Source organism: Lithobates pipiens, unplaced genomic scaffold, assembly GCF_037356315.1.
Source record: "Lithobates pipiens isolate NorthernLeopardFrog02 unplaced genomic scaffold, aLitPip1_a1.2 Scaffold_22, whole genome shotgun sequence".
Taxonomy (NCBI): Eukaryota; Metazoa; Chordata; class Amphibia; order Anura; family Ranidae; genus Lithobates; species Lithobates pipiens.
Genome location: NW_027507784.1, coordinates 43,145,233 through 43,159,296, shown reverse-complemented (window position 1 = coordinate 43,159,296; position 14,064 = coordinate 43,145,233). Strand labels below are relative to the sequence as shown.

Genomic DNA, 14,064 nt, shown 5'->3' with positions numbered 1-14,064 from the left:
ACCAAAGTGGCCAGGGGCATGCTGGGTCAACGATGTCACTTCATTTTTTAAGACCTGGCAGATAGCTTCAATGTTAGAGCGAAGCTTTTTTTATTTATTTATTTTTTTCTCGTGGCAGCGGTCATCGTGATTGATGGTGGATCTACATCGGGACATTTATTTTTTATTTATTATTTTTTATATTTATATTTTAATATTTATTTTAAATAAAGGACTTATGTTTTTATTTTTATTTTATTTTTTTCATATTTCTTTACACTACATTACTATATATATATATATATATATATATATATATATATATATATATATATATATATACATTTTTGGGGGGGTGAATGTGTAGGGGTACTATGTACCCCATACGCATTTACATGGGGGACGTGATATGGGCCACTCAGATTCCAATAAGCCCCCTCCAGCAGATCCCCCACAACCACCAACTAGGTTTGTGGGTAAGAGGCCCTTGTCCCACACTGGAGTGAAAGGGACTGTTTTTTTTTCAGGCGCAATTTTTAGCGCTACAGCGCCTGAAAAACTCCTCAGTGTGAAAGGGGCCTTATAGAATAATGGAATGAGGGAATACTGCATTATATCATTGGTCGCTGGACCCGAATTCTGATATCATTATTGCACTTGCAAGAGAATAGACACACACACACCAAGATGTGGATAAATGCTATTCCAATGTATTTTGAAGAGGTGTACAAGTTTTTATAGGCAGTGAATGAGTCCTTGGTTACATAAGACTATATGGTTATATGCACAACAAATGACAACAAAATGAAGGTCACTTGAGCGTTGGCGTGGGGTTTCTGTAACAATTCGCACGTACGGCAGCTTGGTGTCCTCTTCCAGTTGTTGAAATTCCTGTTCGCTAAGCTTGTGCCCGTTGTGTACAGTATATACACACAATAAGGAAAACATTTCATATACAGTAGTTAACATAAAATGGCCAAAAAAAAAACAAGATTAGATAGAAGATGGCTATACTTTAGTATAAGCAAAGGTCATTTCCCATTCAAGAGAAAGGTCCCTTGTATGTGCAGCAAAACCGGGTAAATTCCAACTAAAAGCTGCGTTTCAGTGGGTGAGATGAGAAGGGATTTGAAATTCCTCTTCAAACAGGCATGTGGGTGGCTGCATTTTCCCTCCCAACCGCCTGGGCCAGCAGCTGCTGATAGCAGGATTGCAGCTCTCCCTCGCATCATAGCTCAAATCTAAATAGCAACTCCATGCATCAGTCCTACTCCCAATTCCTCTTGGCACGTCCTGTTGGTTTAAAGTGGTTGTAAACGTTTGATATTAAAAAAACAAAAAACGCCTATACTTAACCTGCTCTATGCAATGGTTTTGCACAAAGAAGCCCCGATCCTCTTCTGGGGTCCCCTGCTGGTCCTCTTCATCGGGTGCCTCCATGGAAAGCCGTCCGGGCCCCTCCTCTTCATTGGGTACCTCCGTAGAAAGCAGTCCAGGCCCCTCCTCTTCATTGGGTACCTCCATGGAAATCCATCCAGGCCCCTCCTCTTCATCGGGTACCTCCATTGAAAGCCATCCAGGCCCCTCCTCTTCATCATGTACCTCCATGTAAAGCTGCCCAGGCCCTTCCTCTTCATCGGGTACCTCCATGGAAAGCCATCCAGGCCCCTCTTCATCTGGTACCTCCATGGAAAGCCGTCCACGCCCCTCCTCTTCATCGGGGACCTCCATGGAAAGCCGTCCAGGCCCCTCCTCTTCATCGGGTACCTCCATGGAAAGCCGTCCAGGCCCCTCCTCTTCATCGGGTACCTCCATGGAAAGCCGCCCAGGCCCCTCCTCTTCATCAGGTGCCTCCATGGAAAGCCATCCGGGCCCCTTCCTCTTCATCGGGTACCTCCATGGAAAGCCGTTGGGGTACCTCCATGGAAAGCCGCCCAGGCCCCTCCTCTTCATCGGGTACCTCCATGGAAAGCCGTCCAGGGCCGCCCTCTTCATCGGCTACCTCCATGGAAAGCCGTCCAGGCCCCTCCTCTTCATCGGGTACCTCCATGGAATGCCGCTTTTCATGGCGGCACAGGTGCAGGCTCGCTCCCGAGTCCCCCGCTGCTGTATCCATAGACAGACAGCGGGACTCGGCCGCACTCCCCACCCCTGTGTCTCAGCTTTTGATTGACAGCAGCAGGAGCCAATGGCTCTTGCCGCTATCAATCTGTCCAATAAGTGGTGGGACAGCAGCTGGAACCGTTGCGCTTGTGCACATTGCTGGATTGGATCGGACTTGGGTAAGAGAAAAGGGGAGGTCTGGGAGGGGAGCTGCAGCACAGGTTTTTCACCTTAATTCATAGAATGCATTAGGGAGAAAACCCTTAAAGTGGTTGTTACATCACCTACAGTATGAAAAATCATGTAATTTCCTTTCCTTTTTTTTTTTTTTTTTTTTAAATGACTCCATGAAATACCTTATTTACAGCACCATGGGGCGCTCACATGACCTGCTGGCGCTCTCCCTCTTTGATCCGAGCACTACAGTGGGAGGGGCCATGTTACACCACTGACATCAGCTGGGAGAGAGGAGGAGGGTGGTGGGAGGTCACGTGAGCGCCCCGCAGGTCTGTTAAGGTATTTTGCAGAGTCATTTTTAAAAAACAGAGCTACTGCACATTAGATCTCCATGCAAGGAAGGGAATTTCATGATTTTTTCACTAGTAATTTTAAACAGCTAGCGGCCTGAGGAGCGGGGAGGAGATGGGCAAGACAGACTTTCCGAGCTGACAAGCAGGGAGGGGGAGAGAGAGAGGACAGCGGCAGGATGACGAAGGTGCGTAAACTGACCACTGTAATCGGGGCTCAGCAGCCATGATTGCCATGGTCAGCATAGACAGGTGGACACAGGAACTCGCAGGATCAACCAGGCTTTTTACAGCTTATAGAAGGACAAATGTCCCCCTGGTGCATGGTGCATTATCCTGATGGAAGGAGCCATCAGAAGATGGGGACACTGTGGTGATAAAGGGATGAACATGGTCAGCAACAATACTCAGGTAGGTCGTGGGGTTTAAACAAATGCTCAGTTGGTACTAAGAAGCCCAAAGTGTGCCAAGGAAATATCCCCCCAACACCATTACACCACCACCCTGAACCGGTGATACAAGGCAGGATATATCCATGCTTTCAAGTTTAAAGTGGTGTTGCCACAAAAATAAAAATAAAAAAATTGTTTAAAATTGTTACCAAAAAAATATTTGAATTTCTTTTTTTTACTCACCTCTAAATGCCTGTTGCTAGGGGGTCCTTCGTAGTCTGCCTTCTTCCTTGCCTGGGCTGGTGACATCACTTCCCCTCGCGCCGTACAGTTATCTGGGACCTGTCACGTGTCCCAGATGACTGTGCAGTGTATCACGGCGCCCTGCGCCGCTCACGCATGCGCAGTGGGTGCCCGGCTGTGAAGCCACAGCCGGGTGCCCACAGTAAGAATGACGGCGACCTGAGCGGAGCGGGGAACGGGGGGGGGGGCTTCGTTCCCCCTCATCGCTGGACCCTGGGACAGGTAAGTGTTCGATTATTAAAAGTCAGCAGCTGCAGTATTTGTAGCTGCTGACTTTTAATTTTTTTTTTTTTTTTTAGGGGGCACCCCACTTTAAGCCAAATTCTGACCCGACCATCTGAATGTCGCAACTAAAATCGAGACTCATCAAACTAGGCAAAATTTTCCAATCTTTTATTTGACCAATGTTGGTGAGCCTGTACAAATTGTAGCCTCAGTTCCCTGTTCTTAAGTGACATGAGTAGTACCCAGTGTGGTCTTCTGCTGCTGTAGCCCATCTGCTTCAAAGTTAGATGTGTTGTGCGTTCAGAGATGGTATACCTTGGTTGTAACGAGAGGTTATTTGAGTTACTGTTGCCATTCTTTCATCTCAAACCAGTCTGCCCCATTCTCCTCTGACATCAACAAGGCATTTTCCTCCACACAACTGCCGCTCACTGGATATTTTCACTTTTTATAACTCTAAACTGATCACCTGTGTGGATCAAAAGTACATTCTTGTGTATCTAATGCACAGCTTCATTAACCATCCATATGTTCTCTACAGCCCAACCTCTACTCTCCATACTCAACAAGAATGTCCAGAGAAATACAGAGAATATCCTGACCTGTATGGCCAGTGGATTCTTCCCTAATGATATCAATGTCACGTGGTATAAAGATGGAGAAGTCCTGAAGAATCAGTCCATGGGAGAACCACTCCAATATGACAATGGAACCTACCAAGTGAACAGCACAGTGACAATCACACCGAGCGATGATGACCAGAACAAAATGCTCTCCTGCAGAATCCAACATGTATCCCTAGAAGAACCTCTACGGGAGGACTTCCACATCACCTATCAAGGTGCGAATAATCATCAGATCTTCAAGTCACGTATTTGATTATGTCTGTCCCCCGTGTGTGTGCTACGAACACCCTCCCCACCTTTAATAATTATTGTCTTCTATTTCTCCAGAGTCCTCATCTCAAGCGGGCATGATTATCGGTATTGTCATAGCAGTGATTGGGATAATTGCAGCTGTCATTTGGTGGAAAAGAAAACTCTGTATAAAAGGTAACCTACACACACATTGAGCTCTTTAAATAAAATAATCATCGGTCTGAAATAATATATCAGTGTAAATTCCAGTTTAAAACATTTGCCCGTATATGGGCCGGTTCACACTATTGCGATGCGAGAACCCTGCGAATCGACTGCGGATTGCCGCATCGCACCCGACACGCACGGCAGTTCACACTGCCATATGCGAAACTGCTGGGGAGTGTCATTATATGTTAACGACACCCCCATTTCAGCTTGCATATCGCACTGCGAACTGACAGTTTGGACATGAATCGGATCTCATACATGTGAACACACATGATCCGATTCTGGTCCGAACAGAAAAAAGGGCCCTGTGCGTGTGTGCATCGAATGCGGTGTGATATCAGCCATACTATCTGTATCTATCTGACATCCCCACCGCACAGACATCGCATGTAATGTGAACAGCAGTGCGCTGCAAATTGCATGCGATATCTGCCATCGCGCTAGTGTGAACCGGCCCTATCTTGTAGGTTTAGTCCATCTCCTCTTTAACATATTAAGAGATGATAAAGATTCAAAGGTTTTCATGACATTCCTTTTTTTTTTTTTATGCCCGTTTTATGTTTTTGTTGGATGACTTCTGCTTTTAATCAAGTTTGGGTGTTCAGAGTTGCCTCCTCTGCTTTTTGAATACCAAGAGATGCGGTCACCTTGCAATGCATAGCATATACTCCTCTTACCAGCAGTCCATTGCCGCTCCTTTTTCCTCCACAGCTGGCATTAGCATAACTGGCGTTTGTAAACTGGCGGAGTGGTGATGTCACTCCCGTCAGTCATGTGACAGTGCATTGGTCTAACGATTGGCTGCTAGACCCTACCACTATGGTAATCAGTGAGGAAGTGCAGGTAGGGTGAATCTAGGCGGGGGGGTGGGCGTGTCCTTTCCAAACACACTGCATAGGCAAACAGAAAATGGGGCTGATGTACTAAGACTGTAGAGTGGAAAATCTGGTGCAGCTCTGCATAGAAACCAATAAGCTTCCAGGTTTTGTTGTCAAAATTTCATTGAACAAGCTGAAGTTAGAAGCTGATTGGCTACTATGACCAGCTGCACCAGACTTTGGACTCTCCAGTTTTAGTAAATCAACCCCAATGTCTCTTTAACTGCTTAAGGACCGCCTCACGCCGATATACGTCGGCAGAATGGCACGGCTGGGCACAATCACATACCTGTACATAGCTCCTTAAGTGCCCAGCCGTGGGTTGGGAGCGCACCGGCGGTGGCGTGCTCCCGACCCGGTCCTGAGCTCCGTGACCGTGGCCACAGGACCAGCGGACGTTATGTGTTTTTTTTATTGTAGGGGGCGTGGCCTGGCATGTGACGTCACTGATTGTCTTTCTTCAGCTCTGTGACCCGATCGCAGGACACCAGCGGCGATCGGGTCACAGAGCTGAAGAAAGACAATCAGTGACGTCACATGCCAGGCCACGCCCCCTACAATAAAAAAAACACATAATGTCACACATAACCCCTACACTGCCCCCTACTGGTTAACTCCTTCACTGCCAGTGTCATTTACACAGGAATCAGTGCATTTAAATAGCACTGATTGCTGTATAAATGACAATGGTCCCAAAAATGTCCGATGTGTCCGCCATAATGTCGCAGTCACAATAAAAATTGCTGATTGCCGCCATTACTAGTAAAAAAAATTAATAAAAATGCTATAAAACTATCCCCTATTTTGTAAACGCTATAACTTTTGCGCAAACCAGTCAATCGCTAATTGCAATTTTTTTTTTTTTACCAAAAATATGTAGAAGAATACGTATCGGCCTAAACTGAGGAAAAATAAATGTTTTTTTTAATATATTTTTGGGGGATATTTATTATAGCAAAAAGTAAAAAATATAGAATTTTTTTCAAAATTGTCGCTCTATTTTTGTTTATAGCGCAAAAAATAAAAAACGCAGAGGTGATAAAATACCACCAAAAGAAAGCTCTATTTGTGGGAAAAAGGATGCCAATTTTGTTTGGGAGCCACGTCACACGACTGCGCAATTGTCAGTTAAAGCGCCGCAGTGACGAATCGCAAAAAGGGGCCTGGTCCTTTAGCTGCAAAATGGTCCGGGTCTTAAGTGGTTAAAAGAAATCTTAACTGACAAGTTATGCATGCTTGTTCCAGGTCAGTGATTTAGCAAGCATAGAACTGTAGCACCCTGGTGGGCAGGGCTGCTATTAAATTTAGTTGCCAGGTGGTAGTTGCCTTGGCCAGTTGTTAGGAGATCAATTGATTTTCCCCCCTAATTCTGGAATTATTGCACTTCTCTCTTCTGTCACTAGGTGGCTGTGTATCTGGTGACATTGGATAAGACAAGGGCATGGCAAAGACAGATTATGACTGAATGGGGTGTCTCAGCCAATGGGCAGCGATTTTCTTGGGTCCCTTGGCCTCCTGGGAGAGCCTATTTATTTGGGTGGAGTCAGGTGATCTGTGTTCTGTGCCGCCTGGGCGACTGTTTTGGGTGGGCATGTGTTATGTTGCCCCGGGCTCCTAGGCCATAAGCCTTAGGCCTATCCCGGAGACATCTGGCTGCTAGGCTGTCTGAGGGTCTATCCAGAAGCAGGAGAGCAGCATAGGATTGGGACTGCGTTTGGTATCTATTTACTCGGCGTAACATCATCTTTCACATTATAGAAAAAAATTGGGCTAACTTTACTGTTTTTTTTTTTTAATTCATGAAAGTGTCCCTTTTCCCTAAAACTTGCATTTAAAATACTGCGGCACAAATACCACGTGGCATAAAATATTGCAACAATCGCCATTTTATTCTCTAGATTCTCTGCTAAAAATATATATATATATATATATATATATATATATATATATATATATGTATGTATGTATGTGTGTGTATGTGTATATTATATATATATATATATATATATATATATATATATATATATATATATATATATATATATATATATAATGTGTGTATATAATATAAATGTTTGGGGGTTCTACGTAATTTTCTAGCAAAAAATACAGATTTTAACTTGTAAACACCAAATGTCAGAAATTGGCTTACTCATGAAAGGGTTAAGGCTTACTTGTAGGTGCTTGAAATATTCCCCAGACCTGCACGGGTCTAGGAGATATTTGCAAATCGCCGCAGGGCGATTTCTTCTGCGCATGCGCCATAGTCAGAAAGGGCACGCTGTGCTGTTTCTAGCTCGGGTCAAGCCGCTAAAGGCGGCTCCCACACATAGAATATTCTTAAAGATTAAAACCGTGTATGGATGGCAGTATCTCATGGAAAAACCAAGTAAATGCCATAGAATTTTGATTGTATGGCATTGGGTAGAGGTTGTACAATTACAGTTCTATCTCGGATTCAGTATTATTGGCAAGAAAATCCACTCATCTAAGCCCTTGTACACACGGTCGGAGATTTTGACGGAATGTTTCCTATCGGAGCGTTTTGTCGGATATTCCGACTGTGTGTGGTTTGCATCGGACTGTTTCCATCGGGAATATCCAACGGACCAAGTTTTCCAACTTGCCGGTAAAATTTTCCGACAACATGCTCCGATCGGACATACTCCGATCATGTGTAGCCTACTCAGAGGGACAAAGTGCCACGCATGCTCAGATCAAATTCCTAGACCAAAGCTATTGGCTACTAGCCTGAACGTAGTCCCGTCGTAACAAAATAACGTCATCACGTTATGTACAATCGGATTTTCCGACAACTTTGTCCGACCGTGTGTATGCAACATCACTTCCGGACCTCTTCCGGAATTAATCCGTCAGAATTACTCAGACGGATTTGGTTGTCGGAATCTGCGACCGTGTGTACAAGGGCTTACAGGGTAGCAGACGTTTAATTCCTGAAATAAAATGCCCTTCCTTGATATTACTTTGGTTTTGTTTTATACCGTTTTATTTGGTTACATTTTTTTTGTACCTACAGTGCCTTGAAAAATTATTCATACCCCTTGAAGTTTTCCACATTTTGTCATGTTGCAACCAAAAATGTAAATGTAATTTATTGGGATTTTATGTGATAGATCAATTAAAAGTGGCACATAATTGTGAAGTGGAAGGAAAATGATAAATGGTTTTCAAAATGTTTCACATACAGTATAAATATGTGAAAAGTGTGATGTGCATTTGTATTCAGCCCCCGTTACTCTGATACCCCCAACTAAAATCTAGTGCTACCAATTGCCTTCAGAAGTCACCTAATTCGTAAATAGAGTCCACCTGTGTGTAATTTAATCTCAGTATAAATACAGCTGTTCTGTGAAGCCCTTGGAGGTTTGTTAGAGAACCTTAGTGAACAAACAGCATCATGAAGGCCAAGGAACACACCAGACATGTCAGGGATAAAGTTGTGGAGAAGATTAAAGCAAGCAGGGTTAGGGTATACAAAAAAAATCCCAAGCTTTGAACATCTCACAGAGCTCTGTTCAATCCATCATCTGAACATGTGAGGAAAAGGAGTAAAAATGCAGCAGAAAAAGCAGCAAAGATGCAACAAAAATGGTGGGACTTTATATGAAGCTCATGGTAATGAATAGAGTGGTGGATAGTAAAATAAATAAAGAATACATAGATACATGTTTACAATCATTGAATTTCATATACAAAGAATTGCACACTTCCATGGTGCCAATTTCTAAAACGGTAATATCTGGTAGTAACATATTTATCAACATTAACCACATGATGAAATTAAGGAGTCCAACAATATTCATGATTGGGTATACACAATTGAAAAATAGCATCTGAACGGTCTTTCTGATCCCCGTCGCAATAAAAATTGTATACATGGGCACATATCTTAGTGGACGTGTGATTGAAATACACGACATCTGGTAGCTCGACGCGCTTTGCGGCTTTAAGATGCTCTTCAGGAGAAGATACGTGATGTATCTGCAATGGGAGAGTAAAATTACTAACTAAACTAACTTGTATCAATATAGGGGAGGATAGATAGAAAACACCCCCCCCCCCCTTCCATTTGAAACAAGATCACTTATAGGTATATGTGCATTTACTGGTACAATGTCAGGGACCGTGTGCCACCCAAGGGCATCAGTATCAGGAGCTGAGGGGGTATGTTCAGCGGGGCACCCATCAGACAAAACGCCCTATGCAGATCTGGGCACACTGAGCACTCCTGGTGTAAACATGGAAAACCTCAGTGTACCAGTCTACCAGATATCACCGTTATAGAAATTGGCACCATGGAATTGTGCATTTCCTTGTATATGAAATTCAATGTATGTAAACAATGATAGGGATGGAGGTACATGAACATACCCGGCCATGGCTTCATTTAAAGTCCCAAATTCCCCAATCCTCCACCCCCCCCCCCTTTTTTTATGATAATCATCCAAAAATGGAAAGAGTATGGCACAGCTGCAAACCTACCAAGACATGGCCGTCCACCTAAACTGACCGGCCGGGCAAGGAGAACATTCATAGAGAAGCAACCAAGAGGTCCATGGGAACTCTGGAGGAGCTGCAGAGATCCACAGCTCAGGTGGGAGAATCTGTCCACAGGACAACTATTAGTCGTGCTCTCCACAAATCTATCCTTTTATGGAAGAGCGACAAGAAGAAAGACATTGTTGAAAGAAAGCCCAGTTGAGAAAAGTCCCGTTTGCAATTTGTGAGAAGCCATGTGGGGGACACAGCAAACACGTGGAAGAAGGTGCTCTGGTCAGATGAGACCAAAATGTAACTTTTTGGCCTAAAAGCAAAATGCTGTGTGTGGTGGAAAACTAACACTGCACATCACCCTGAACACACCATCCCCACTGTGAAACATGGTGGTGGCTGCATCATGTTGTGGGGATACTTTTCTTTAGCAGGGACAGGGAAGCTGGTCAGAGTTGATGGAAAGATGGTTGGAGCCAAATCTTAGAAGAAAACCTGTTAGCGTCTGCAAAAGACTTGAGACTGGGGTGGAGGTTCACCTTCCAACAGGACAACGACCCGAAACATACAGCCAGAGCTACAGTGGAATGGGTTTGATTAATGTATATTCATGTGTTAGAATGGCCCAAAGTCCAGACCTAAATCCAAATTGCTGTTCACAGACGCTCTCCATCCAATCTGACAGAGCTTGAGATATTTTAGAAAGAAGAATGAGCAAAAATGTCCCTCTCTAGATGGGCAAAGCTGATAGAGACATCCCCAGAGAATAGTAAGTAACTTGGTGAACAGAATAGGATAAAGCTCAATTATGGCTTGTTTGAGCACTGATCCTTTTTCTCTGAGAAAGTTATACATTCCAAACCGGGCCATAGTAAAAAGACGTCCTCGGTTTGAAGTGGAATACTGGGGTCATGGCTGCAGCAATAGGCCATAACCCTGGTATTGTTTTATTTAGTCAGCAATTCCCTAACTGCTAAAAGTGATCCGAGTGGCTGATTAGCTGCTGGATCACTTTTAGAAGTGGCGGGATGGGCCCCCATCCACTTTCTGGTGGCTCTCAGGCTTTCCTGGATGATTGGGGAGCCCAGGAACTACTAATCCAGCGGTTGCAGCGGCTGACCACAGAGATTAGCTGAGGAAAGATTGGCTCAGCAAAACTCTATGGTCTAGGAGGACCAGAGCGACGTCATGACTTCACTTCTGGTTCCAGAAGAGAGAGGTGGGGTCTCATAGACCCCACCTCTTTCCATAATGAGGACCATAATAAGGACCTGTCATGCTGTATTGTTATCGCAAAGGATGTTCACATTTCTTGCGATAAATAGAAAGGTGATCCAAAAATTTTTTTTAAAGAGATGTAAAAATAAAAAAAAAGTAGCCAAATGATTAAAAGAGAGAAAACAAAACCTTTAAAGCACCCATATTCCCCCCCTTTCCCAATTCTAGCACTAGACCTCCTCTGTAACTCTAAATATGTAACATCTAAACATAAACTCTAAACATGTAACCTGTAAACCTTTTTAAAGCGCATGCAATTTTAAAGCATGACATGTAAGGCATTTAAACGTCATTACGTCATCTTTCATATTGTACAAAAAATTGGATTGTATATTGTGTCTTTTTTTTTTTTTTTTTTTCAATTCATTCATTCAAGTGTATTTTTTCCAAAAAATTGCATTTGAAAAATTGTTGTGTGACATAAAAAATTGCAACGTTATTCTCTATGGCGGGGGTGCCCAACCAGTGGCCCGCGGAGCTCTCTGATGTGGCTCGCGACCTCTTGCCCTGGGATGGCAGGTTGGCAAGCCCAGATTGCAGTTTGCCGACCCGCCATCCCAGAGCATAAGTGTTGTGAATGAAGCAGACAGTAAAGGAAGCAGCAGCTGCAGAGCAGAGCCGCATAAGCCAAGCTTCCTGTATAGCGCTGGGTCATGTCATAGGCGGAGTGATACCAAATGCGCTCTGCCTGGGACAGCAGCAGCTGGTGATAACTGAATGGAACTCATTAAAATCACAGTGTATGTAAGGGCATATCTGTTCTGCAGTGGTTTCTGGGCTGCTTTCAAACTGATCTGCAGGTGCACCTGGGGGTTACCTGCACTGAGCCATAGACTTCTTGTTTTTCCTGTGGGTTTGGGCGCTTTCAGAAAGTGCACCAAACCCACAGGATATACCGTATTTATCGGCGTATAATATGCGCCGGCGTATAACACGCACCCCAAGTTTAGGAGGGAATTTAAAAGAAAAAAACTTTTAGGAGGGAAGTTTAAGGAAAAAAACTTACATTTAAATGCCCATCAATGCAGCCTTGTCAGTGTCATTTGCAGCCTTCCATTGCAGCCTTTTCAGTCATTTGCAGCCTTCCATTTAGCCTTGGCAATCATTTGCAGCCTTGTCAGCGTCTTTGCCATTTAAAAATGGCTTACGGGTATTTTCAGCCGTTCTCGGCTATTTTCGGCCGCACTCGGCTGTTCTCAGCGGCTTTCGGAAAGCGGCCGATAACAGCTGAGTGCGGCCGAAAATACCCGGAAGCCGCAGAGAACGGCAGAAAGGTTTAGAAACAGCGGGGGATTGGTGTATAACATGCACCCCCGATTTCCCCCTGATTTTAGGGGGAAAAAAGTGCGTTATACGCCAATAAATACGGTACTAGAATTGTATGGCAAAGTGCAGCTAACCCACAGGAAAACCACAGGTGAACTGTGCTGCACCTGTGGCGTGGGTAGGCCACAAACCATCAGTGTAAAATCTACCTTAGGCCCCTTTTGCACGATTTGTCCAACCCAATCGGACGCTCTATTCACCTATATGGAGCTGATGAAAACAGACTTGTGTCAGTTTACACCCGCCTACCTCGGATCCGATCTGCTAAAAAAACAGAAGTGGATCCGCCCCCTTCCATCTGATCAGATCAGAAGGCCCATAGAGTAGAGTGGGCTATGTCTGTGTCCATTCTGCATATGCGGAGTGTACACGGATCTGTCATCCGCCCGCTCCGGTCTTTGTGGCCCGCGACTGGTTACTAAGTCCCTTAAGTGGCCCTCGCTCTTCAAAAGGTTGGGCACCCCTGCTCTAGGGCTTCTGCTCAAAATACTATATATATAAAGTATCACTAAATGGTGGACCGTGGTCCAAATCCAGACCGAGTCACTGTCCCACCCAGACCCATGGTTGCGCAATTTAAGAGCCGCTTCTATCCACCAGGCTGTACCGCAGTCATACTCTGAATTCTGAGGGCAGGATGCTAATAGGCTGAGTGCGGCAGACACAGCTCTGCATTGGATAGAGGACGAGACCAGGAGCTGCCGGAGGTTAACTTTTCCTATTAAACACCATGTGATTGGGGGCTAAGGCCGCCCTGTGTCCTAGCAACCAATCACCTGCTGGTTAATCTGTAAAGTTGACTCATGCAGCTTCTGCCCTCCATCCAATGCATAGTTGTATCTCCCGCGCTCCGCCTATTAGCATCCTGCCCCCTGCTCTCTGCTTGGTCTAAGGTAGGAGAGGGAATGGCACAGGACACCACTGGAGGGGAGGAGGGCTGATGTGGGGGGGGGGGGCTGGCTGGAGGACAGACACACCAGTGGGGGGGTTGTAATGAGAGAGGGGGCAGTGCTGAAGGGTGGGGAGGTGATGGAGGGGGAGGGGCAGTGCAGTAGGTGGGTGATATGAGGAAGGCAGAGTTGTGGGATTTCTGATGTGAGGTGGGCAGTGCTGTGTGTGTGGGGGGGGGGGGTGGGGAGTTGATGTCAAGTAGGGAAGTGATGTGGGGGGAGCAGTGCTGAGGGGGCAGGTAAGGGGGGGAGTGATGTGAAGGGGGAAGTTCTGGGGGGGGTGCAACAGGTTATGTGAAGGGGCAGTACTGTGTGTTGGGGGGGGGGTGATGTGAACGGAGAGCGGTGATGTAAGGAGGGGCAGTGCAGGGGGGCAGGTGATGTGAAGGGGGCAATACTGTGTGTGTGTGTGTGGGGGGGGATTTATGTGAAGGGGCAGAGGACAGTACTGTTGGGGGGGAGAGGGGGGTGATTTGAAAAGGGGGTGTGTTATGTAAAGGGCA

The 14,064-nt window shown here is 45.2% G+C and overlaps 1 protein-coding gene across 1 annotated transcript in view; it reads left to right on the top strand.

Annotated features, from left to right (window-relative positions):
• Positions 1 to 14,064, top strand: part of LOC143923699 (natural cytotoxicity triggering receptor 3 ligand 1-like) — a 35,462-nt gene that overhangs the window by 18,110 nt on the left and 3,288 nt on the right. The window contains exons 4-5 of the mRNA XM_077447503.1: positions 4,071 to 4,370; positions 4,483 to 4,581. Of these exons, the coding sequence (XP_077303629.1) occupies positions 4,071 to 4,370; positions 4,483 to 4,581 (399 nt within the window). The remainder of the gene's footprint in view (positions 1 to 4,070; positions 4,371 to 4,482; positions 4,582 to 14,064) is intronic.